Source organism: Hippoglossus hippoglossus, chromosome 10 (genome assembly GCF_009819705.1).
Source record: "Hippoglossus hippoglossus isolate fHipHip1 chromosome 10, fHipHip1.pri, whole genome shotgun sequence".
Lineage (NCBI taxonomy): Eukaryota > Metazoa > Chordata > Actinopteri > Pleuronectiformes > Pleuronectidae > Hippoglossus > Hippoglossus hippoglossus.
Window position 1 is genome coordinate 15520474 of NC_047160.1, and position 23412 is coordinate 15543885.

Below are 23412 nucleotides of genomic sequence, written 5' to 3' on the forward strand. Positions count from 1 at the left end.
GATGTTAGGTGATACACATTTGGGTGGGATGCTTTCCCTGGTGCTGAATAAGAACGCATGGTGCAAAGTAGTTCACAATGAATTCAACTTTAGACAGAAAAAAAAAAACACGATACAAATACGATTCTTAATTACTTAACTAACCTCAAGAGGAGAGTCTGGTTCATCCAGGATGCTCTTTTCACTCTGTATCCGCTGCATCGTGCCTGTAGAACTGGGGTCCATTATCAGCACGTTCTGACTACCAGCTCCGCCGAACTTACAGTCACTCTTTCTGGAGTCAGTCGTCCTGCACACCTCGTAATTGTACACGTGTTGGAGAGTCCCTGTCCCCAAGGTGTCTGAGTAACGCGGTGGATAATATGGAATCACAGGGAGATTGGAGTGAAACAGGATGCGAGACTGTCTCCATCTGTAGATTTTCACTGAGATAATAACCACTACACACGTGATGAAGAGGAAGGAAACTACAGCCAGAGCCAGCACTAAGTAAAAAGTCAGGTTGTCGTTGTACTCCTTGTCGTGCGTAAAGTCAGTGAACTCCGACAGCACTTCAGGGAAGCTGTCCGCCACCGCCACGTTAACAACGACTGTAGCTGAACGAGAGGGCTGCCCGTTGTCCTCCACTATAACACTCAGTCTTTGTTTCACTGCGTCTTTATCAGTGACTTGGCGGATAGTTCTTATTTCTCCATTCTGTGAGCCCACTTCAAACAGCGCCCTGTCTGTGGCTTTCTGCAGTTTATAGGAGAGCCAGGCATTCTGTCCAGAGTCCACATCAACAGCCACCACTTTAGTGACCAGATAGCCCACATCTGCTGAACGAGGCACCAGTTCAGCCACCAGAGAGCCACCAGTCTGGACTGGGTACAGAACCTGAGGGGGGTTGTCGTTCTGGTCCTGGATCAGTATTTTCACAGTCACGTTGCTACTGAGTGGAGGAGAGCCTCCATCCTGAGCTTTGACCACTAACTGAAGCTCTTTAATTTGTTCATAATCAAACGAGCGCACTGCATGAATAACTCCAGTCTCACTGTTGATGGAGACGTAAGACGAGGTTGGATTACCACTGATCTGTGTTTCCTCTAGAAAGTACGAAATTCTGGCGTTTTGATTCCAATCAATATCTCGTGCCTTGACAGAAAATATGGACATTCCAGGGGAATTGTTTTCTGCCACGTGAGCAATGTAGCTAATTTGGTCAAATGACGGGGCGTTGTCATTCACGTCAGAGATTTTCAACCGTAATATTGTTGTAGTTGACAAAGATGGTGATCCTGAATCGGCAGCCCTAACAGTTATGTTGTACTCGGACACAACTTCTCTGTCAAAAGGTGACTCCGTTAATAATGCATAGTAATTAGTTAATGTGGATTTTATTTTAAAAGGGAGGCTTCTGTCTGTTGTGCAAATAATCTGACCATTTAGTTCTGAGTCTGCGTCAATCACATTAATTATGGCAACTGTGGTGCCCAAGGGAGAATCCTCAGGCACCGGGCTGGAGAATGACATCACATTTATGACAGGTGCATTATCATTGATGTCTACAATCTCGATTAGCACCTTGCTTGAATCTGTCAAACCTCCTTGGTCCATAGCCTCAGTCATAATTTCGTATTTCTTATCTTTTTCATAATCCACTTGCCCTGAAAGTGTTATGGTTCCTGTTGTGCTGTCTAAATGAAATATGTCTGCCAGCTGCTCTTTCCTATTTGAAAATCTATATGTAACCTGACCGTTTGATCCACTGTCTGCATCACTTGCATTCACTGTAGTGATATAGGTGCCTTTTAAAGCATTTTCATTAACAGCAGCCCTGTACAGTGACTGGTTAAATACGGGGGGGTTATCATTAGCATCGAGCACTGTAATATAGATATTTACTGTACTGGATCTATGCGGAGTTCCACCATCAACAGCGATGAGCCTCAGGGATATTTTTGGCTCGGTTTCTCTGTCTAATGGTTTTTGTAAGATCATCTCGGCATATTTTCGACCATCCGGACTTGAGTGTTGCTTCAAATTAAATATGTCATTGGCAGATAGAATATATTTCTGCAGACCGTTACTGCCCGCATCTGCGTCCACCGCACTTGCTAATAAAAAGCGCGACCCCAGTGCAGCTGACTCACTTATTTCAAATGTAATTTCATCGTTTTCAAAGGTAGGAGAGTTATCATTTATGTCAGTTATTTCCACTGTTATTCGGTGCAACTCCATTGGATTTTCTAAAATGACCTCAAAGCTGAAGCTGCACGGTGTCACGTCTCCACAAAGCTGCTCTCGGTCTATTCTCTCGTTCACGACTAAGATGCCTTTGTCTGTTTTCAGCTCGGTGTACTGGAGGCTTTGTCCGGTCACGATACGGGCACGGCCAGAACGGAGCCTTTGCACATCTAATCCAAGGTCTTGAGCTACGTTACCAATAACTGAGCCCTTTTTCATCTCCTCTGGAATTGTATACCTTATTTGGCCGGATACGATGTGACCGAAACACCACAGGAACAGCAGAAAAAGCATTACTGGCCTGCCATACAAACGCCATCTTACGCAGGAGGGAGGAGAATTTTCAAACGCCATTGCACAAAAAAGAAAAGATACTATACCAACAGCCTGCTACATAAAATCCAGAAAAAACAGAGGCAGTGGAATCAAGAAATCCTTCGATATTAAAGTCCTCGTTCCGAATGAATTTCTGGCTGTTGTCCTCGTTAAGTGCAGTTTGATCTCTCTCGCGTCTAAACAGAAAAAGGAGGTTCTGCCTCCTCGGAATCAACTCTGGATTTTTGTTTCACTGACCAACAGCGTCCCTTACTGTCCAAAGCATGAACGTCATGAACACAGGCAGAATATAAAATGTTTTTGCCATTGCATTCCGGTGGAGATGAGCTAGGTTTGTTAACAAAAAACAACACAAAATACATTACCATCCTTCAAGATAACACACAAAAAAAGACTATGTTTACAAGTTGTGAATTTCATTCATCACCAACATAATTGTATATCTGCCAGTGATAGAAACCGAACATTTAATCACCCCGAAGATGCACTCTGCAACATATATGGACTCACACACTCACTCACTCACCCACCACTGCAAACCCCCTCCTCCGCAGAGAACTAAGCAGCAGCTGAAAAGGGGCAGTGGAGCTGTCCACGAGTTGTGGTTCTGAAAATGCCTAACGAGTGGACACAAGGGTACCCACTGTTTACTAACCTCTCTGAAAAAGCACAGACATAACTTAAATCAATAAGTTAAAGGCCTCACCTCAAGAGGAGAGTCTGGTTCATCCAGGATGCTCTTTTCACTCTGTATCCGCTGCATCGTCCCTGTAGAACTGGGGTCCATTATCAGCACGTTCTGACTACCAGCTCCGCCGAAGTTACAGTCACTCTTTCTGGAGTCAGTCGTCCTGCACACCTCGTAATTGTACACGTGTTGGAGAGTCCCTGTCCCCAAAGTGTCTGAGTAACGTGGTGGATAATATGGAATCACAGGGAGGTTGGAGTGATACAGGACGCGAGACTGTCTCCATCTGTAGATTTTCACTGAGATAATAACCACTACACACGTGATGAAGAGGAAGGAAACTACAGCCAGAGCCAGCACTAAGTAAAAAGTCAGGTTTTCGTTGTACTCCTTGTCGTGTGTAAAGTCAGTGAACTCCGACAGCACTTCCGGGAAGCTGTCCGCCACCGCCACGTTAACAACGACTGTAGCTGAACGAGAGGGCTGCCCGTTGTCCTCCACTATAACACTCAGTCTTTGTTTCACTGCGTCTTTATCAGTGACTTGACGGATAGTTCTTATTTCTCCATTCTGTGAGCCCACTTCAAACAGCGCCCTGTCTGTGGCTTTCTGCAGTTTATAGGAGAGCCAGGCATTCTGTCCAGAGTCCACATCAACAGCCACCACTTTAGTGACCAGATAGCCCACATCTGCTGAACGAGGCACCAGTTCAGCCACCAGAGAGCCACCAGTCTGGACTGGGTACAGAACCTGAGGGGGGTTGTCGTTCTGGTCCTGGATCAGTATTTTCACAGTCACGTTGCTACTGAGGGGAGGAGAGCCTCCATCCTGAGCTTTGACCACTAACTGAAGCTCTTTAATTTGCTCATAATCAAACGAGCGCACTGCATGAATAACTCCAGTTTCACTGTTGATGGAGACGTAAGACGAGGTTGGATTACCACTGATCTGTGTTTCCTCTAGAAAGTACGAAATTCTGGCGTTTTGATTCCAATCAATATCTCGTGCCTTGACAGAAAATATGGACATTCCAGGGGAATTGTTTTCTGCCACGTGAGCAATGTAGCTAATTTGGTCAAATGACGGGGCGTTGTCATTCACGTCAGAGATTTTCAACCGTAATATTGTTGTAGTTGACAAAGATGGTGATCCTGAATCGGCAGCCCTAACAGTTATGTTGTACTCTGACACAACTTCTCTGTCAAAAGGTGACTCCGTTAATAATGCATAGTAATTAGTTAATGTGGATTTTATTTTAAAAGGGAGGCTTCTGTCTGTTGTGCAAATAATCTGACCATTTAGTTCTGAGTCTGCGTCAATCACATTAATTATTGCAACTGTGGTGCCCAAGGGAGAATCCTCCGGCACCGGGCTGGAGAATGACATCACATTTATGACAGGTGCATTATCATTGACGTCTACAATCTCGATTAGCACCTTGCTTGAATCTGTCAAACCTCCTTGGTCCATAGCCTCAATTATAATTTCGTATTTCTTATCTTTTTCATAATCCACTTGCCCTGAAAGTGTTATGGTTCCTGTTGTGCTGTCTAAATGAAATATGTCTGCCAGCTGCTCTTTCATATTTGTAAATCTATATGTAACCTGACCGTTTGATCCACTGTCTGCATCACTTGCATTCACTGTAGTGATATAGGTGCCTTTTAAAGCATTTTCATTAACAGCAGCCCTGTATAGAGACTGGTTAAATACGGGGGGGTTATCATTAGCATCGAGCACTGTAATATAGATATTTACTGTACCGGATCTATGCGGAGTTCCACCATCAACAGCGATGAGCCTCAGGGATATTTTTGGCTCGGTTTCTCTGTCTAATGGTTTTTGTAAAATCATCTCGGCATATTTTCGACCATCCGGACTTGAGTGTTGCTTCAAATTAAATATGTCATTGGCAGATAGAATATATTTCTGCAGACCGTTACTGCCCGCATCTGCGTCCTCCGCACTGGCTAATAAAAAGCGCGACCCCAGTGCAGCTAACTCACTTATTTCAAATGTGATTTCATCCTTTCTAAAAGTAGGAGAATTGTCATTTATGTCAGTTATTTCCACTGTTATTCGGTGCAACTCCATTGGATTTTCTAAAATGACCTCAAAGCTGAAGCTGCACGGTGTCACGTCTCCACAAAGCTGCTCTCGGTCTATTCTCTCGTTCACGACTAAGATGCCTTTGTCTGTTTTCAGCTCGGTGTACTGGAGGCTTTGTCCGGTCACGATACGGGCACGGCCAGAACGGAGCCTTTGCACATCTAATCCAAGGTCTTGAGCTACGTTACCAATAACTGAGCCCTTTTTCATCTCCTCTGGAATTGTATACCTTATTTGGCCGGATACGATGTGACCGAAACACCACAGGAACAGCAGAAAAAGCATTACTGGCCTGCAATACAAACGCCATCTTACGCAGGAGGGAGGAGAATTTTCAAACGCCATTGCACAAAAAAGAAAAGATACTATACCAACAGCCTGCTACATAAAATCCAGAAAAAACAGAGGCAGTGGAATCAAGAAATCCTTCGACATTAAAGTCCTCGCTCCGAATGAATTTCTGGCTGTTGTCCCCGTTAAGTGCCGTTTGATCTCTCTCGTGTCTAAACAGAAAAAGGAGGTTCTGCCTCCTCTGAATCAACTCTGGATTTTTGTTTCACTGACCAATAGCGTCCCTTACTGTCCAAAGCATGAACGTCATGAACACAGGCAGAATATAAAAGGTTTTTGCCATGCATTCCGGTGGAGATGAGCTAGGTTTGTTAACAAAAACCAACACAAAATACATTACCATCCTTCAAGATAACACACAAAAAAAGACTATGTTTACAAGTTGTGAATTTCATTTATCACCAACATAATTGTATATCTGCCAGTGATAGAAACCGAACATTTAATCACCCCGAAGATGCACTCTGCAACATATATGGACTTACACACTCACTCACCACTGCAAACCCCCTCCTCCGCTGAGAACTAAGCAGCAGCTGAAAAGGGGTAGTGGAGCTGTCCACGAGTTGTGGTTCTGAAAATGCCTAACGAGTGGACACAAGGGTACCCACTCTTTACTAATCTCTCTGAAAAAGCACAGACATAACTTTAATCAATAAGTTAAAGGCCTCACCTCAAGAGGAGAGTCTGGTTCATCCAGGATGCTCTTTTCACTCTGTATCCGCTGCATCGTCCCTGTAGAACTGGGGTCCATTATCAGCACGTTCTGACTACCAGCTATGCCGAAGTTACAGTCACTCTTTCTGGAGTCAGTCGTCCTGCACACCTCGTAATTGTACACGTGTTGGAGAGTCCCTGTCCCCAAAGTGTCTGAGTAACGTGGTGGATAATATGGAATCACAGGGAGATTGGAGTGAAACAGGACGCGAGACTGTCTCCATCTGTAGATTTTCACTGAGATAATAACCACTACACACGTGATGAAGAGGAAGGAAACTACAGCCAGAGCCAACACTAAGTAAAAAGTCAGGTTGTCGTTGTACTCCTTGTCGTGCGTAAAGTCAGTGAACTCCGACAGCACTTCCGGGAAGCTGTCCGCCACCGCCACGTTAACAACGACTGTAGCTGAACGAGAGGGCTGCCCGTTGTCCTCCACTATAACACTCAGTCTTTGTTTCACTGCGTCTTTATCAGTGACTTGGCGGATAGTTCTTATTTCTCCATTCTGTGAGCCCACTTCAAACAGCGCCCTGTCTGTGGCTTTCTGCAGTTTATAGGAGAGCCAGGCATTCTGTCCAGAGTCCACATCCACAGCCACCACTTTAGTGACCAGATAGCCCACATCTGCTGAACGAGGCACCAGTTCAGCCACCAGAGAGCCACCAGTCTGGACTGGGTACAGAACCTGAGGGGGGTTGTCGTTCTGGTCCTGAATATTTAATTTTACGGTCGTATTACTGCTTAAAGGTGGGGAACCACCATCCTGTCCTTTCACTAGAATATTTATAGTTTTAATTTGCTCATAGTCAAATGATCGCACTGCTTGTATAACTCCAGTTTCTGCGTTAACAGATATGTAAGTGGATATGGGGTTACCGTTCATCTGAGTGTCAATAAGCAGGTAAGAGACACGTGCGTTCTGCCCCGAGTCAAAGTCGTGTGCCTTTACGGTAAACACAGATAATCCTGGTGAGTTATTTTCCATGATATTAGCTTCATAATAACTCTGTTCAAATACAGGGGCGTTATCATTGACGTCAGAGACTCTAAGTGTTATGGTCTTGTTAATTGAGAGAGGTGGGCTTCCGTCATCCACGGCAGAGAAAGTTATATTGTACTCAGGATTACGCTCCCTGTCAAGTGCACCGCTTGTTACCAGAGTGTAATAATTCTTTAGAGATGACTGGATCGTGAACGGGATATTGTCTTTAACTGAGCAGCTCACTTTGCCATTTTTGCTTGAATCTACATCTTTAACGTTAATTATTGCTACAGTGGTTCCACTAGGAGAATTTTCGGCGATGGTACTAGAAAACGAGGTGAGTGTTATTACTGGCGCATTGTCATTTACATCCGTCACCTCAATTATGACATTTGTTGATGTGCTTTGTCCACCTTGATCTTTTGCCAGCACACCGATCTCATATATTTTATTCTCCTCATAATCAATAACACCGTTTACAGTCAAATCGCCGCTGTTTTCATCCAGGAGAAATAGCTCCGCAACATTACTGGACATGCGATTAAAGTGATACGTGACACGACCGTACATCCCTTCATCTGCATCTGTTGCGCTCAAACTCACCACTAAGGTTCCTTTTGGCACATTTTCTCTAACAGACGCCTTGAAAAGTGCCTGCGTAAAAACGGGGGCATTGTCATTTGTGTCTCGGACGGTTACATGAATTTTTAGTGTCCCTGAACGCTGTGGTTCACCCCCGTCCACAGCAGTTAGCGTGAGAAGCAGCTTTTCTTCTTTCTCTCGATCTAAAGCACCGGAGAGATACAGCTGTGCATATTTATGACCATTTGGGCTGGACAGGACCTTGATATTAAAATGCGTTGTTGGGTTTAACGTATAGCCATGTAAAGCGTTGATACCCACATCTAGGTCGGTGGCACTCACTTGTAACATTTCGGTACCTGGAAGAGCAGATTCTACTATTTCTAAATGTATTTCTTTCTCGTGAAACACGGGTGCATTGTCGTTTACATCCAACACCTCCACTACGACGCTGTGCAGTTGCATTGGATTCATCATTATCATTTCAAAATTTAAGCTACAGGGCGATGTCTGCCCACAGAGCTGCTCTCGATCTATTATTTCTCCCACGACCAGAGTCCCTTTGTCTACATCCAGCCGGATATACTCGCTGCTATCACCACTAACAATTCGGGCACTTCCTAATTTCAGTCTTTTAGCGTCGATACCCAGATCTTCAGCCACGTTTCCTACAAAGGAGCCCTTTCTCATCTCCTCTGGGACAGAGTAGCGGATCTGGCACACTGTCGCCTCGATGAGAAAAACAAGGATGAAGGCCCGTACTTGCCTTTTAACCGTGGATTCGTTGCTGATAAGAATCATATTCACGAGGCAATCCGCCATACAAAAAGGGTCCAAAACAGTCTGCTTATTATCCCGTATATTTCCTCTGCTGGTGTGTTTGTAATCCGCAGTGTGGCAACGAATAAATCTATAAATCAACCGGAATATTGAAGCACCGTATGTCCTGCTCTCCGCTGTGCACTAAGACGACGACTGGAGGTGTAGCTGCATTTCAAAGGCTTCACATTTGCTTTGAAGGGCAACAGCGGCCCTCAGAGTCTGATATGAAAATAACAAGAGCAGTCACAACAGAAAGGGGGGGATCTAGAAATTATGTTTCATTAAATTTGTGCATAAGTGAGTTGCATAAAAATTAAAAACAAAATTAAATCAATGATGCAGCTCATAAGATGCTTGAATGGCAGCGACAAATTGGGAGAGCAAAATTCAGTGGAGCCACAATGTAGTTTGTGAGTGAAAACCCACATTTGTGGTACTAATACGTTTAAGAATCACATCCAGACCCTGCAGAGGACAATGTAAAAGTTCTAATCACAACAGACAAAAACACACAGACATCATTATAGATTGATATCAGCTGATAGCGTCACGATGTGCACCGTCCTCACTGCCTCCTTCACTTTTCAGTCAACTGGCCTCAACTCTGATTTGAGCAAGTAACTACAAGTAATAATGACACCATTCGAAAAGTCAAAGAGACAAGCCATAGAAAAGAAATAACCAACATGTAATCTAGAAATACACTAGGTTTTTGATGAATGATGGATCAACATGTTTTTGCCATGCATTCCGGTGGAGATGAGTTTGTTAACAAAAACCAACACAAAATACATTACCATCCTTCAAGATAACACACAAAAAAAGACTGTTTACAAGTTGTGAATTTCATTTATCACCAACATAATTGTATATCTCTCAGTGATAGAAACCGAACATTTAATCACCCCGCAGATGCACTCTGCAACAAATATGGACTCACACACTCACCCACTACTGCAAACCCCCTCCTCCGCAGAGAACTAAGCAGCAGCTGAAAAGGGGTAGTGGAGCTGTCCACGAGTTGTGGTACTGAAAATGCCTAACGAGTGGACACAAGGGTACCCACTCTTTACTAACCTCTCTGAAAAAGCACAGACATAACTTTAATCAATAAGTTAAAGGCCTCACCTCAAGAGGAGAGTCTGGTTCATCCAGGATGCTCTTTTCACTCTGTATCCGCTGCATCGTCCCTGTAGAACTGGGGTCCATTATCAGCACGTTCTGACTACCAGCTCCGCTGAACTTACAGTCACTCTTTCTGGAGTCAGTCGTCCTGCACACCTCGTAATTGTACACGTGTTGGAGAGTCCCTGTCCCCAAAGTGTCTGAGTAACGTGGTGGATAATATGGAATCACAGGGAGATTGGAGTGAAACAGGACGCGAGACTGTCTCCATCTGTAGATTTTCACTGAGATAATAACCACTACACACGTGATGAAGAGGAAGGAAACTACAGCCAGAGCCAACACTAAGTAAAAAGTCAGGTTGTCGTTGTACTCCTTGTCGTGCGTAAAGTCAGTGAACTCCGACAGCACTTCCGGGAAGCTGTCCGCCACCGCCACGTTAACAACGACTGTAGCTGAACGAGAGGGCTGCCCGTTGTCCTCCACTATCACAGTCAGTCTTTGTTTCACTGCGTCTTTATCAGTGACTTGGCGGATAGTTCTTATTTCTCCATTCTGTGAGCCCACTTCAAACAGCGCCCTGTCGGTGGCTTTCTGCAGTTTATAGGAGAGCCAGGCATTCTGTCCAGAGTCCACATCAACAGCCACCACTTTAGTGACCAGGTAGCCCACATCTGCTGAACGAGGCACCAGTTCAGCCACCAGAGAGCCACCAGTCTGGACTGGGTACAGAACCTGAGGGGGGTTGTCGTTCTGGTCCTGGATCAGTATTTTCACAGTCACGTTACTACTGAGTGGAGGTGAACCCCCATCCTGAGCTTTGACACTGAGCTGAAGTTCTTTAATTTGCTCATAATCAAACGAACGCACCGCATATAAAACGCCAGTTTCAGAGTTTATGGACAAACAGTTAGAAACTGGATTACCGCTGATTAGCGTGTCCTCCAGAAAATAAGAGATTCTAGCGTTTTGACTCCAGTCCAAGTCCTGCGCACTGACTGTGGTGATGGACATTCCAGGAGAATTATTCTCTGTGACGTAGGCAAAATACGACTTTTTCTCGAACAACGGAACGTTGTCGTTTACGTCAGAGATTCTAAGTTGTAATGTGACGGAGCTAGAAAGAGGAGGAGACCCCGAATCCGTGGCTGTTATTGTAATAACATATTCAGAAGTTGTCTCTCTGTCAAAATGCTGATCTGCTACTAAATTATAGTAGTTTGTTAATGAAGACTGGATTTTAAACGGTAGCGTTTTGTCTATGGTACATTTAATTTGGCCATTTTTCTCTGAGTCAGCGTCTTTGACATTGATTACAGCTATTGTTGTACCAAGTGGGGCATCTTCTGATACAGTATTAGAAAACGACATGATATTAATAACCGGGTCATTGTCGTTGACGTCAATGACATCAATTATAACTTTACTGGTCCCAGTGAAACCACCTCGATCCCTTGCCTCTAACCTGAGCTCAAATTTTTTTTCTTTTTCAAAGTCAATAATTCCACCAACTGCTATGACCCCTGTGTTTTCATCAATACTAAATATATCAACAGCGAAGCCTTTTATTTTCGAAAAATTGAAAATAATTTCCCCATTAGAGCCGCTGTCAGCATCTGTAGCGTTAACCGTTGTAATGTAAGTCCCCTTGGCGGCATTTTCCACGACGACAGCCCTGTAAACTGACTGGTTAAATACAGGGGCATTGTCGTTTACGTCTAAAACTAATACATGTATATTCACCGTGCCAGACCTCTGCGGGTTTCCACCATCTACAGCGATTACTTGCAGAGGGAGACTGGGATGTTCCTCTCTGTCTAATGGCCTCTGAAGCACCAATTCAGCGTATTTACTGCCGTCTGGATTTGCATGCTGTTTCAGAATGAAATAATCATTCGGAGACAGAATGTAATTTTGTAATGCGTTTGATCCGACGTCAGGGTCAACTGCGCTTTCAACCGGAAATTTTGCTCCAGCTGTAGCAGATTCACTCATTTCGAACTGGATGTCTTTATTTGGAAAGAAAGGAGCATTGTCGTTTATGTCTAAAATTTCGACCGTGACACGATGGAGTTCGATGGGATTTTCTAAGATCATTTCGAAATTGAAGCTACACGGCGTCACGTCTCCACAAAGCTGTTCACGATCTATTCTCTCATTCACGACCAGAATCCCTTTGTCTGTCTTCAGCTCAGTGTACTGGATGTTTTCTCCGCTGACGATGCGGGCACGGCCAGAACGGAGCCTTTTCAGATCCAGACCGAGGTCTTGTGCGACACTGCCAATAACGGAACCCTTTTTCATCTCCTCTGGGATAGAGTAACGAATCTGTCCAGCAACTCTGTTACCCATAGAAGTGAGCAGGAGAAGAAAGCCCACTTCCCATTGCAATATACAAAATAAACGCCATCTTACATTTCTAGGGTGCAGTTGGCTTCGGGTTGCCATATCACAAACAATAGATCCAGAAGAATGAAGTATCCTCACTTAAAGAAAATAAACACGAGCTTGTAATCCACCTTAAAAATGATTCAGCTTTCTTGAACAATGCGCTCCTGTTATATTCCAAACACCAATGTGTAGAAAGGCACTTCTTCACACCGTGTCCTCCCTCGACGGAAAAGATCTCCACTGTTATGCTACACTACGATGAAGGGAGGAGAAATGGGAGGCTGGCTGTGAACACATAAATTGTTTCACTGACGAACAGCGTCGCTTGGAGTCCAAAACCTGAACTCCTCGCACTGGGACCTGGAGGTTGAGTATGTTATTCCATGTGAATTGGTCCATATGAACTAAATGCTCAAATATATCAGATTTCTTGATTTGTCATATGTTCAGAACTGTATCTGAACTCAATCAACCATGGCGCTAAATACAATGTTGTTTAAAAAAACTACACAACATTTAGAAAGCAGTAGATGAATAGAATGTATATAGACTTATAAAATGTCGCTGTCTGTGGTACTGAAACAAAAAAGAGCGCAGATAGTTGGAGGAAGAGGAAGGATATGCAAGATCAGATTTGAGTACTCAAATAAATTCAATGAACCTTATTGACCATAATGTACAAACCCTCATTAAAGAACAGTAAGCGTTCCATTCACTGCACAAAGAGAAAAACGTCATGTCTGATGTATTTTGACTAAATTCAGATTTTGCTTTTTGGCCCATGTAGAGGTCAATTACTTCACCCAAGTGATCTGTAGATTTAAATTTGAAACAGCGGACCCTTGATTAATTATAAAAAAACAAACAATGAGCAGGGATGAAAACTGTGGGATCTGGAGAGCCCAAAAACAAGTATTGATCATTTGCTTAAACTGAACTCACCTCCAGAGGAGAGTCTGGTTCATCCAGGATGCTCTTTTCACTCTGTATCCGCTGCATCGTCCCTGTAGAACTGGGGTCCATTATCAGCACGTTCTGACTACCAGCTCCGCCGAACTTACAGTCACTCTTTCTGGAGTCAGTCGTCCTGCACACCTCGTAATTGTACACGTGCTGGAGAGTCCCTGTCCCCAAAGTGTCTGAGTAACGTGGTGGATAATATGGAATCACAGGGAGATTGGAGTGATACATTACGCGAGACTGTCTCCATCTGTAGATTTTCACTGAGATAATAACCACTACACACGTGATGAAGAGGAAGGAAACTACAGCCAGAGCCAACACTAAGTAAAAAGTCAGGTTGTCGTTGTACTCCTTGTCGTGCGTAAAGTCAGTGAACTCCGACAGCACTTCAGGGAAGCTGTCCGCCACCGCCACGTTAACAACGACTGTAGCTGAACGAGAGGGCTGCCCGTTGTCCTCCACTATAACACTCAGTCTTTGTTTCACTGCGTCTTTATCAGTGACTTGGCGGATAGTTCTTATTTCTCCATTCTGTGAGCCCACTTCAAACAGCGCCCTGTCTGTGGCTTTCTGCAGTTTATAGGAGAGCCAGGCATTCTGTCCAGAGTCCACATCAACAGCCACCACTTTAGTGACCAGATAGCCCACATCTGCTGAACGAGGCACCAGTTCAGCCACCAGAGAGCCACCAGTCTGGACTGGGTACAGAACCTGAGGGGGGTTGTCGTTCTGGTCCTGGATCAGTATTTTCACAGTCACGTTACTACTGAGTGGAGGAGAGCCTCCATCCTGAGCTTTCACGACAAAAGCCAGCTCTTTAATTTGCTCATAATCAAACGACCTCACCGCATGTATCACTCCGCTTTCTGCATTAACTGACACAGAATGAGAAACTGGAGATCCACCAATCTTAGTATCCTCCAGAATATAAGATATTCGGGCGTTTTGGTTTTCATCGGGATCCTTGGCCACTACTGTCAGAACAGAAATACCAGGTGAGTTGTTCTCTATGATAAACGCACTGTAAAGACTTTGTGAAAACACTGGGGCGTTATCGTTCACATCAGAGACCTTTAAATGAAAAGTTCTTTGTGTTGAGAGAGGAGGAATTCCTGCATCTGTCGCAACAACAGTGATGTTATATTCTGAAGCACTTTCACGATCGAGCACAGTGTCTGTCACTAATGTATAATAATTTCTCAAATTAGATTTGATCTTAAAAGGTGCGTTTTGTTCTATTCTACAACTGACTTGTCCGTTATCACCTGAATCGAGGTCTTTTACATTTATGATGCCAATAGTTGTTCCAGGAGGGGAGTCCTCTGACACAGGACTAGTGAATGACATCACGCTAATACTAGGGACGTTGTCATTCACATCACTTACTTCAATGATCACTTTACTTGAATCTGTTAAACCTCCCTGATCCTTTGCATCAATTCTGAGCTCAAATTTTTTATCCTTTTCAAAATCTATCGGACCTGAAACAGACAGCACACCAGATATTTGATCTATAGACAACAAATCAGCTATATTGCTCTTTACGTTTGAAATTGAATACGTGATGTAACCATTCGAGCCACTGTCTGCGTCTGTAGCGTTGACAGTAACGATATTCGTGCCTTTTGTTGCGTTTTCTATCACTGTGCCTTTATACACAGACTGATTGAAAACGGGTGCATTGTCATTGGCATCTAAAACTAAAATCTTTATATTTACGGTACCGGATCTCTGTGGATTTCCACCATCCACAGCTATAAGCTTCAAAGACAGATTCGGAGCCTCCTCTCTGTCTAACTGCTTCTGCAGCACCATCTCTGCATATTTACTCCCGTCTGGATTCACATGCTGTTTTAAGACGAAATTGTCGTTTGAGGTTAAAACGTAATTTTGCAGGCCATTCTCGCCAACGTCAGCATCCTCTGCGTTGTCCAGCACAAAACGCGCACCGAGGTTAGCGGACTCGCTTATTTCTAACATAATATCTGACGTCTTGAAAACGGGAGGATGGTCATTCACATCCAACACTTCAATCGTTATGTGGTGAAGCTCCATAGGGTTTTCTAAAATAATTTCAAAGCTGAAACTACACGGTGTCACGTCTCCACAAAGCTGCTCTCGGTCTATTTTCTCCTTCACGACTAGAATCCCTTTGTCTGTCTTCAGCTCTGCGTACTGGTTGTTTTCTCCGGTCACGATACGGGCCCGACCAGAGCGGAGCCTTTTCACATCCAAACCGAGATCCTGTGCTACATTGCCGATAAGAGAGCCCTTCTTCATCTCCTCTGGGATCGAGTAGCGTATCTGACCAGCTACGATATTAAAGAAGTAAAGTAAAAAGATAACAATTACCGGATGAGGTCCGAAATACAAACGCCATTTGCAGAGTGGTCGTTGCATCGCCATGTCAAAGAGGAATATTTTCCGAGAAAAAAGAAACGAAATCCTTCAACCTGAATCCATCTACGTCCACTCTTCCATGTGAGCTCTGTTAAAATATCAGAAAAAGCTGCATAGAGTCCAAAAAGCGTTTCTTTTCCGAGATATATGTTTCCTTGTGCTGCCTCTGAGTCTACAGTGTGATCTTACAAGGGACGTAACTGAACTGCAACAGAGACATTATGGGTCCAAATCATATTCTTGTTGAACAGCGTCACTTAGAGTCGGTAATGTGAACACCAAACCGTTTGAAAGCACAACGGAGATAAGCAGTATCCAAATGAAGTCAAATGATCAATATTAATTTATGTTTTATAATTCCGACTGCCTTAAAGAAAAACATAAAATAATGAATATGTAAGTGACAAAATATTGCATTTGGAAATTTTGAGAAAATTGCCAACTAAGCATGCTTTAACGATAGGCTTATAATGTTATTATTATTATTGTTGTGGTTGTTGTTGTATAGTCATAGTCCTAACACTAGAAGTAGTATATCAAACTGTATAGTTTCGGGTTATAAATTATTAGAAAAACTAAAAAATGCCTACATATTTACCATTTTGATTCAAATAGGACCTGTCCGTTCTGTGGTGCTGAATAGAATCGTGATCATTTCATTTAGACGACAGCAAACTACTTGTTGCACTTTAATTTCAGTTCTGAAAAAATAACAACTGCATAAAACTTCGCGAATTGCGACTCACCTCAAGAGGAGAGTCTGGTTCATCCAGGATGCTCTTTTCACTCTGAATCCGCTGCATCGTCCCTGTAGAACTGGGGTCCATTATCAGCACGTTCTGACTACCAGCTCCGCCGAACTTACAGTCACTCTTTCTGGAGTCAGTCGTCCTGCACACCTCGTAATTGTACACGTGTTGGAGAGTCCCTGTCCCCAAAGTGTCTGAGTAACGTGGTGGATAATATGGAATCACAGGGAGATTGGAGTGAAACAGGACGCGAGACTGTCTCCACCTGTAGATTTTCACTGAGATAATAACCACTACACACGTGATGAAGAGGAAGGAAACTACAGCCAGAGCTAACACTAAGTAAAAAGTCAGGTTGTCGTTGTACTCCTTGTCTTGCGTAAAGTCAGTGAACTCCGACAGCACTTCCGGGAAGCTGTCCGCCACCGCCACGTTAACAACGACTGTAGCTGAACGAGAGGGCTGCCCGTTGTCCTCCACTATAACACTCAGTCTTTGTTTCACTGCGTCTTTATCAGTGACTTGGCGGATAGTTCTTATTTCTCCATTCTGTGAGCCCACTTCAAACAGCGCCCTGTCTGTGGCTTTCTGCAGTTTATAGGAGAGCCAGGCATTCTGTCCAGAGTCCACATCAACAGCCACCACTTTAGTGACCAGATAGCCCACATCTGCTGAACGAGGCACCAGTTCAGCCACCAGAGAGCCACCAGTCTGGACTGGGTACAGAACCTGAGGGGGGTTGTCGTTCTGGTCCTGGATCAGTATTTTCACAGTCACGTTACTACTGAGTGGAGGAGAGCCTCCATCCTGAGCTTTCACGACAAAAGTCAGCTCTTTAATTTGCTCATAATCAAACGACCTGACCGCATGTATCACTCCGCTTTCTGAATTTACAGAAACATAATTAGAAACTGGAGATCCACCAAATTTAGTATCCTCGAGAATATAAGATATTCGGGCGTTTTGATTTTCATCGGGATCTTTCGCAACGAGCGTCAGAACAGAAATACCAGGTGAATTGTTTTCTATGATAAACGCACTGTAAAGACTTTGTGAAAACACTGGGGCGTTATCGTTCACATCAGAGACCTTTAAATGAAACGTTCTTTTTGTTGAGAGACGAGGAATTCCTGCATCTGTTGCAACAACAGTGATGTTATATTCTGAAGCACTTTCACGATCGAGCACAGTGTCTGTCACTAATGTATAATAATTTCTCAAATTAGATTTGACCTTAAAAGGTGCGTTTTGTTCTATTCTACAACTGACTTGTCCGTTATCACCTGAATCGAGGTCTTTTACGTTTATGATACCAATAGTTGTTCCGGGAGGGGAGTCCTCTGACACAGGACTAGTGAATGACATCACACTAATAGTGGGGGTGTTGTCATTCACATCACTTACTTCAATTATCACTGTACTGGCATCTGTCAAACCTCCTTGATCTTTTGCATCAATTCTGAGCTCGTATTTTTTGTCTTTCTCATAATCAATTACACCAGATATTGAAATTACGCCAGTTTTTTCATCGACTGTGAACAACTTACCAAAACCACTGCTTAGGTCTGAAAAATGATACGATACGAGACTGTTTGACCCAAAATCTGCGTCACTAGCATTAACAGTTGTAACATATGTACCACTTGGATAATTTTCCATTACTGTAGCTTTGTACACAGATTGATTAAAAACAGGTGCATTATCATTTGCATCCAGAACAATAACATCTATATTCACTGTGCCAGATCTTTGCGGAGTTCCTCCATCTACAGCTATTAGCTTTAGAGACAGACGAGGATTTGTCTCTCTGTCTAATGTCTTCTGAAGCACCATCTCCGCGTATTTCTTTCCATCTGCATTCGAACTTTGTTTTAAAATAAAATTGTCATTCTCGGACAAAAAGTATTCTCTGAGTCCATTAACACCCACGTCTGGGTCTTCTGCACTCATCAAGGAAAAGCGTGAGCCAACATTGGCCGTTTCACTGATTTCAAACGGGATGCTATTTCTTTTAAACGTGGGCGAATGATCATTTATGTCTGTTATTTCAACGGTAATCTGATGTAGCTCCATAGGGTTTTCTAGAATTACCTCAAAGCTGAAACTACACGGTGTCACGTCTCCACAAAGCTGCTCCCGGTCTATTCTCTCATTCACGACCAGAATCCCTTTGTCTGCTTTCAGCTCGGTGTACTGGTTGTTTTCTCCAGTTATGATACGGGCCCGACCAGAGCGAAGCCTTTTCAGATCCAAACCAAGATCCTGGGCTACATTACCGATAAGAGAGCCCCTCTTCATCTCCTCTGGGATTGAATATCGGATATGACCACTGACAATATCGTTGAGACAAAAAAGGAAGAACAGAAGCTGACAGCTCCGTCCGCAGCCAAAGCGCCATTTTACGCACCGGGCGTAGCGTTGCAATCCAAATGCCATGGCAAGAAAAACACGACAATATTATCCACAATGATCCAAGCACGATGCTTATTGCAAGAAATAAGCAAGAAAAAATCTTCTGAAGAAGGAATATGTTGTCCTTACAGTTTACTGTATTTGTGGATGTATCCGTTAATGCGAGTCCTCCTCTCGAATGTCAGCCCACATAATGCTCACTATCTCCGTTTCTCTGACGACCCACTGTATGGAGCAAGGGAGGGGACTGTGTGGCAATGTTTTAAAGATTATATTGGATTGACCAACAGCGTCTCTTACAGTTCAAAACCAGTAACAACATGCAGCAGATAAATATTTCAGGGAAATTTTATTGAATGTGGTTGGACAGATATTTCAACACGTTAAATTACGAAATATAAGCCTGACCATTACTGGAAAGCAACATTAATCAAGTTCCCACTAAAATATAAACCACCGCAATAGTTCAGGAAGTGTTGGGAAAGAAAAGACAATGTGGTGATTGCAGCAGTGAGGGGAGTCTTTTTGATTCCCAGAAATATGATTTTAATGAAATAGTAAAAAAAATAGAAACCATCACGATTTAATGCACATTAAGCTTTCCAGGAGATACACTACACTACATACACTGTACTGGAACATGTATAATTAGTCAAGAACCCAGCAAGTTATCGCTCCAAGTAAACAGCCACATTTAATTCAAAGCAATGTGTGTGTGAAATTTTATATCAGATCAAAATTATGTTAAAGTAACGGCTGGTGTTATCTTAAATTCTGAATATCAGCACAGCTGCAACCCTATTAAACGATGCAAAGAAATATGCTGTCCATGGTGCTGAAATGAGGACATGGCCCGTGACTTTTGACAAATTTAAGTAAAAGCAAAAAGGACAAAACGAGTAAAGAGACAAGACTACATTGACGAAAAATAGTCCTTATTATGAAAGAACCCAACAACCTTTCACTGTGTGTTAAAAAACACAAAAGTAATGTGTCTGTGAAATTGTATATCATCACAAAATTTAAATAGAGAAAGGGATGCCATTAATCTGAAGTTCGGAATGTCAGCACAGTAGCAGCATCCCTATCAAAAATGCTGTCCATGGTGCTGAAAATTAGGACATGGCGCGCAACTGATCACTAATGCACGTAAATCAACACAGGGAATTATGGGTAAAGAAACAAGGCTACATTAACTCACCTCTAGAGGAGAGTCTGGTTCATCCAGGATGCTCTTTTCACTCTGTATCCGCTGCATCGTCCCTGTAGAGCTGGGGTCCATTATCAGCACGTTCTGACTACCAGCTCCGCTGAACTTACAGTCACTCTTTCTGGAGTCAGTCGTCCTGCACACCTCGTAATTGTACACGTGTTGGAGAGTCCCTGTCCCCAAAGTGTCTGAGTAACGTGGTGGATAATATGGAATCACAGGGAGATTGGAGTGAAACAGGACGCGAGACTGTCTCCATCTGTAGATTTTCACTGAGATAATAACCACTACACACGTGATGAAGAGAAAGGAAACTACAGCCAGAGCCAACACTAAGTAAAAAGTCAGGTTGTCGTTGTACTCCTTGTCATGCGTAAAGTCAGTGAACTCCGACAGCACTTCCGGGAAGCTGTCCGCCACCGCCACGTTAACAACGACTGTAGCTGAACGAGAGGGCTGCCCGTTGTCCTCCACTATAACACTCAGTCTTTGTTTCACTGCGTCTTTATCAGTGACTTGACGGATAGTTCTTATTTCTCCATTCTGTGAGCCCACTTCAAACAGCGCCCTGTCTGTGGCTTTCTGCAGTTTATAGGAGAGCCAGGCATTCTGTCCAGAGTCCACATCAACAGCCACCACTTTAGTGACCAGATAGCCCACATCTGCTGAACGAGGCACCAGTTCAGCCACCAGAGAGCCACCAGTCTGGACTGGGAACAGAACCTGAGGGGGGTTGTCGTTCTGGTCCTGGATCAATATTTTAACAGTCACGTTACTGCTGAGTGGAGGAGAGCCTCCATCCTGAGCTTTGACGACTAGAGCCAACTCTTTAATTTGCTCAAAATCAAAAGAGCGCACTGCATGTATAACTCCGCTTTCTGCACTGACAGAGACATACTCAGAAATTGGAGATCCGCCAGCTTCATTAACTTCTAGAATATAAGATACACGAGCGTTTTGATTTTCATCTGGGTCTTGCGCTCTTACAGTGAGAAGAGAAACGCCAGGTGAGTTGTTCTCTATGATAAACGCACTGTAAAGACTTTGTGAAAACACTGGGGCGTTATCGTTCACATCAGAGACCTTTAAATGAAAAGTTCTTTGTGTTGAGAGACGAGGAATTCCTGCATCTGTCGCCACAACAGTGATGTTATATTCCGAAGCACTTTCACGATCTAACACAGTGTCTGTCACTAATGTATAATAATTTCTCAAATTAGATTTAATTTTAAAAGGTGTGTTTTGTTCTATTCTACAACTGACTTGTCCGTTATCACCTGAATCGAGGTCTTTTACATTTATGATGCCAATAGTTGTTCCAGGAGGAGAGTCCTCTGACACAGGACTAGTGAATGACATCACATTTATGACAGGCGGATTATCATTCACGTCAATCACATCAACTATAACTTTAGACGAGTCCGTCAAAGCTCCCTGGTCCGTTGCCTCAATGCTTATTTCATATTTCTTTGCTTTTTCAAAATCGACTTCCCCTGAAAGAGATATCACACCCGTTGTTTTGTTAATTTCAAATATCCTGTCAATGTTTCCCTGCATTTTAGAAATAGAATAATAAATCAAACCATTTGAGCCACTATCAGCATCAGTTGCATTTACAGTAATGATATATGTTCCTTTTACGGAATTTTCCATTACAGTAGCCTTGTAGACTGACTGATTGAAAACCGGAGTATTATCATTAGCATCTAGGACAGTGATATCTATATTTACTGTACCAGATTTCTGTGGCGTTCCACCGTCAACTGCTATCAGTTTTAGGGACAGACTTGGATATCGCTCTCTATCCAACGGTTTCTCCAGTACCATCTCCGCATATTTTCTTCCGTCAGTATTTGAATGCTTCTTTAAAATAAAATTTTCGTTCGGAGATAAATGGTAGCTCTGAAGCCCATTGACTCCCACATCAGGATCATTTGCTGTTGGCAAAACAAAACGTGCTCCCGGAGCGGCTGATTCTCCAATCGTCAGTTTCATGTCGTGCTGATGAAAAGAAGGTGAATTATCATTTATGTCTAACACTTCGACTGTAACGTGGTGTAATTCCATCGGGTTTTCTAAAATCAAATCAAAGCTGAAGCTACACGGCGTCATGTCTCCGCACAGCTGCTCTCGGTCTATTCTCTCATTCACGGTCAAAGTCCCTTTGTCTGTCTTCAGCTCGGTGTACTGGATGTTTTCTCCGGTCACGATACGGGCCCGACCAGAACGGAGCCTCTGAATGTCTATCCCAAGGTCCGATGCGACATTTCCAATAAGGGAACCTTTCTTCATCTCCTCGGGGATCGAATATCTTATTTGTCCGGTGGCATTGTGACTCAGAAAAAAGAGAAACAGAATGCACTGCGACGACAGTTTGTAGCATAAACGCCATTTTAGAGTCCGGCGGAGATATTTTCCCAAATCCATGTTATCAAAAGACTGGTATGAGGGATACGATCCAATCACTAATCCGATACAACCCAATGAACAACAGATTCCAGGGTAATTTATTCTAAAAGCATGTATGTGTCCAATGTCCTCTCGCGTGGAAAAAAGCGTCAAATCCGAACCGGTCTATCTGCGCCCTTCTCGACGCCGTACACGGTTTAAAGCACATCCACCCACCACAGAACAGAATGAAGGAAGGCACCGCCTGATACACTGCCTGGATTTGTTTTTACTAAACCAACAGCGTCCCTTAGAGTCCAGTCACTGAATATCAACACAGATAAGGAAAATAACTCCAAATCAATTGTTCATGGTTACTGAATCTTAAACAAACCCCCATAAGGAAATAAGTATTAGCTTTTATAATACCAAAAAAGAGACAAAAGCATTTCTACAACATTAGGGCCGTATTCTTCATCCTAGAAACAGTCAACCTACTAAATAACAGTCTAAAACCCATTCCAAGTCAATAAACGGCACAATTTCAAGAGCTCTGTGCAAGCAACACAATTTTAAAATACAAACCTCTTTCTTCAAAAAGAGCATTATTGACTTCACTGTTAATTCAATCACTTGAAAGTTGTTACATGAAATTTGTGGAAGCTGCAAAATTCATGTATATTTAATAAGTACTACTGTACTCTACCACTTCATATGAGCTGTGCAAATTCAGTGGAGAAACATAAATATTAGAATAGGGATGTTAAGATGTAATCTATGACCACTGTCCTCAAGTTGTGAACACTGCTGATTAAACGTGACAACAATATCTCCCTATCACTTGCATTTGCTGTTAAATAAAAAATAAGTTAAAAGCCCAAACGACCCAAAACTAAATATTCTATTTTTGAATTTTAGATAAATGAATTACAATTTAATTTGTAAACGTGGTTCAAAG

The 23412-nt window shown here is 43.1% G+C and overlaps 7 protein-coding genes across 30 annotated transcripts in view; all 7 read right to left on the reverse strand.

Annotated features, from left to right (window-relative positions):
- Positions 1 to 23412, reverse strand: part of LOC117768880 (protocadherin gamma-A11-like) — a 253231-nt gene that overhangs the window by 115757 nt on the left and 114062 nt on the right. The gene's annotated exons all lie outside the window — the stretch shown is intronic.
- LOC117768898 (protocadherin gamma-A1-like) lies at positions 4 to 2705 on the reverse strand. The gene has a single exon (XM_034597383.1). It carries the CDS (start codon positions 2578 to 2580, stop codon positions 136 to 138), a length of 2445 nt encoding a protein of 814 aa, XP_034453274.1. The 5' UTR covers positions 2581 to 2705; the 3' UTR covers positions 4 to 135.
- Positions 3233 to 5867, reverse strand: LOC117768892 (protocadherin gamma-A1-like). The gene has a single exon (XM_034597377.1). It carries the CDS (start codon positions 5702 to 5704, stop codon positions 3248 to 3250), a length of 2457 nt encoding a protein of 818 aa, XP_034453268.1. The 5' UTR covers positions 5705 to 5867; the 3' UTR covers positions 3233 to 3247.
- LOC117769765 (protocadherin gamma-A10-like) lies at positions 6363 to 12293 on the reverse strand. The gene is made up of 3 exons (XM_034598892.1): positions 12105 to 12293; positions 10698 to 11000; positions 6363 to 7136 (listed from the first exon to the last, which is right to left on the reverse strand). Exons 1-3 carry the CDS (start codon positions 12291 to 12293, stop codon positions 6363 to 6365), a joined length of 1266 nt encoding a protein of 421 aa, XP_034454783.1.
- On the reverse strand, positions 13240 to 15886 carry LOC117768901 (protocadherin beta-16-like). The gene has a single exon (XM_034597385.1). The coding sequence runs from the start codon at positions 15699 to 15701 to the stop codon at positions 13260 to 13262; it is 2442 nt and encodes an 813-aa protein (XP_034453276.1). The 5' UTR covers positions 15702 to 15886; the 3' UTR covers positions 13240 to 13259.
- Positions 16389 to 18918, reverse strand: LOC117768885 (protocadherin beta-16-like). Its single transcript, XM_034597369.1, has one exon. It carries the CDS (start codon positions 18878 to 18880, stop codon positions 16391 to 16393), a length of 2490 nt encoding a protein of 829 aa, XP_034453260.1. The 5' UTR covers positions 18881 to 18918; the 3' UTR covers positions 16389 to 16390.
- LOC117769767 (protocadherin gamma-A4-like) lies at positions 19009 to 21893 on the reverse strand. Its single transcript, XM_034598893.1, has 4 exons — positions 21803 to 21893; positions 21330 to 21559; positions 20058 to 20813; positions 19009 to 19103 (listed from the first exon to the last, which is right to left on the reverse strand). Exons 1-4 carry the CDS (start codon positions 21891 to 21893, stop codon positions 19038 to 19040), a joined length of 1143 nt encoding a protein of 380 aa, XP_034454784.1. The 3' UTR covers positions 19009 to 19037.

Coding starts and splice junctions, on each gene's coding strand:
- LOC117768898 (XM_034597383.1), bottom strand. CDS start 2,580: ATGGCGTTTGAAAATTCTCCTCCCTCCTGCGTAAGATGGCGTTTGTAT.
- LOC117768892 (XM_034597377.1), bottom strand. CDS start 5,704: ATGGCGTTTGAAAATTCTCCTCCCTCCTGCGTAAGATGGCGTTTGTAT.
- LOC117769765 (XM_034598892.1), bottom strand. CDS start 12,293: ATGGGTAACAGAGTTGCTGGACAGATTCGTTACTCTATCCCAGAGGAG. Junction 11,001..12,104: donor CAGACAAAGGGATTCTGGTC/GTGAATGAGAGA, acceptor CCGTTGTTCGAG/AAAAAGTCGTATTTTGCCTA. Junction 7,137..10,697: donor TGAAAATACTGATCCAGGAC/CAGAACGACAAC, acceptor AATATTCAGGAC/CAGAACGACAACCCCCCTCA.
- LOC117768901 (XM_034597385.1), bottom strand. CDS start 15,701: ATGGCGATGCAACGACCACTCTGCAAATGGCGTTTGTATTTCGGACCT.
- LOC117768885 (XM_034597369.1), bottom strand. CDS start 18,880: ATGGCATTTGGATTGCAACGCTACGCCCGGTGCGTAAAATGGCGCTTT.
- LOC117769767 (XM_034598893.1), bottom strand. CDS start 21,893: ATGGTACTGGAGAAACCGTTGGATAGAGAGCGATATCCAAGTCTGTCC. Junction 21,560..21,802: donor TGGAACGCCACAGAAATCTG/GTACAGTAAATA, acceptor TATCTCTTTCAG/GGGAAGTCGATTTTGAAAAA. Junction 19,104..20,057: donor AACCAGACTCTCCTCTAGAG/GTGAGTTAATGT, acceptor ATTGCCACACAG/TCCCCTCCCTTGCTCCATAC.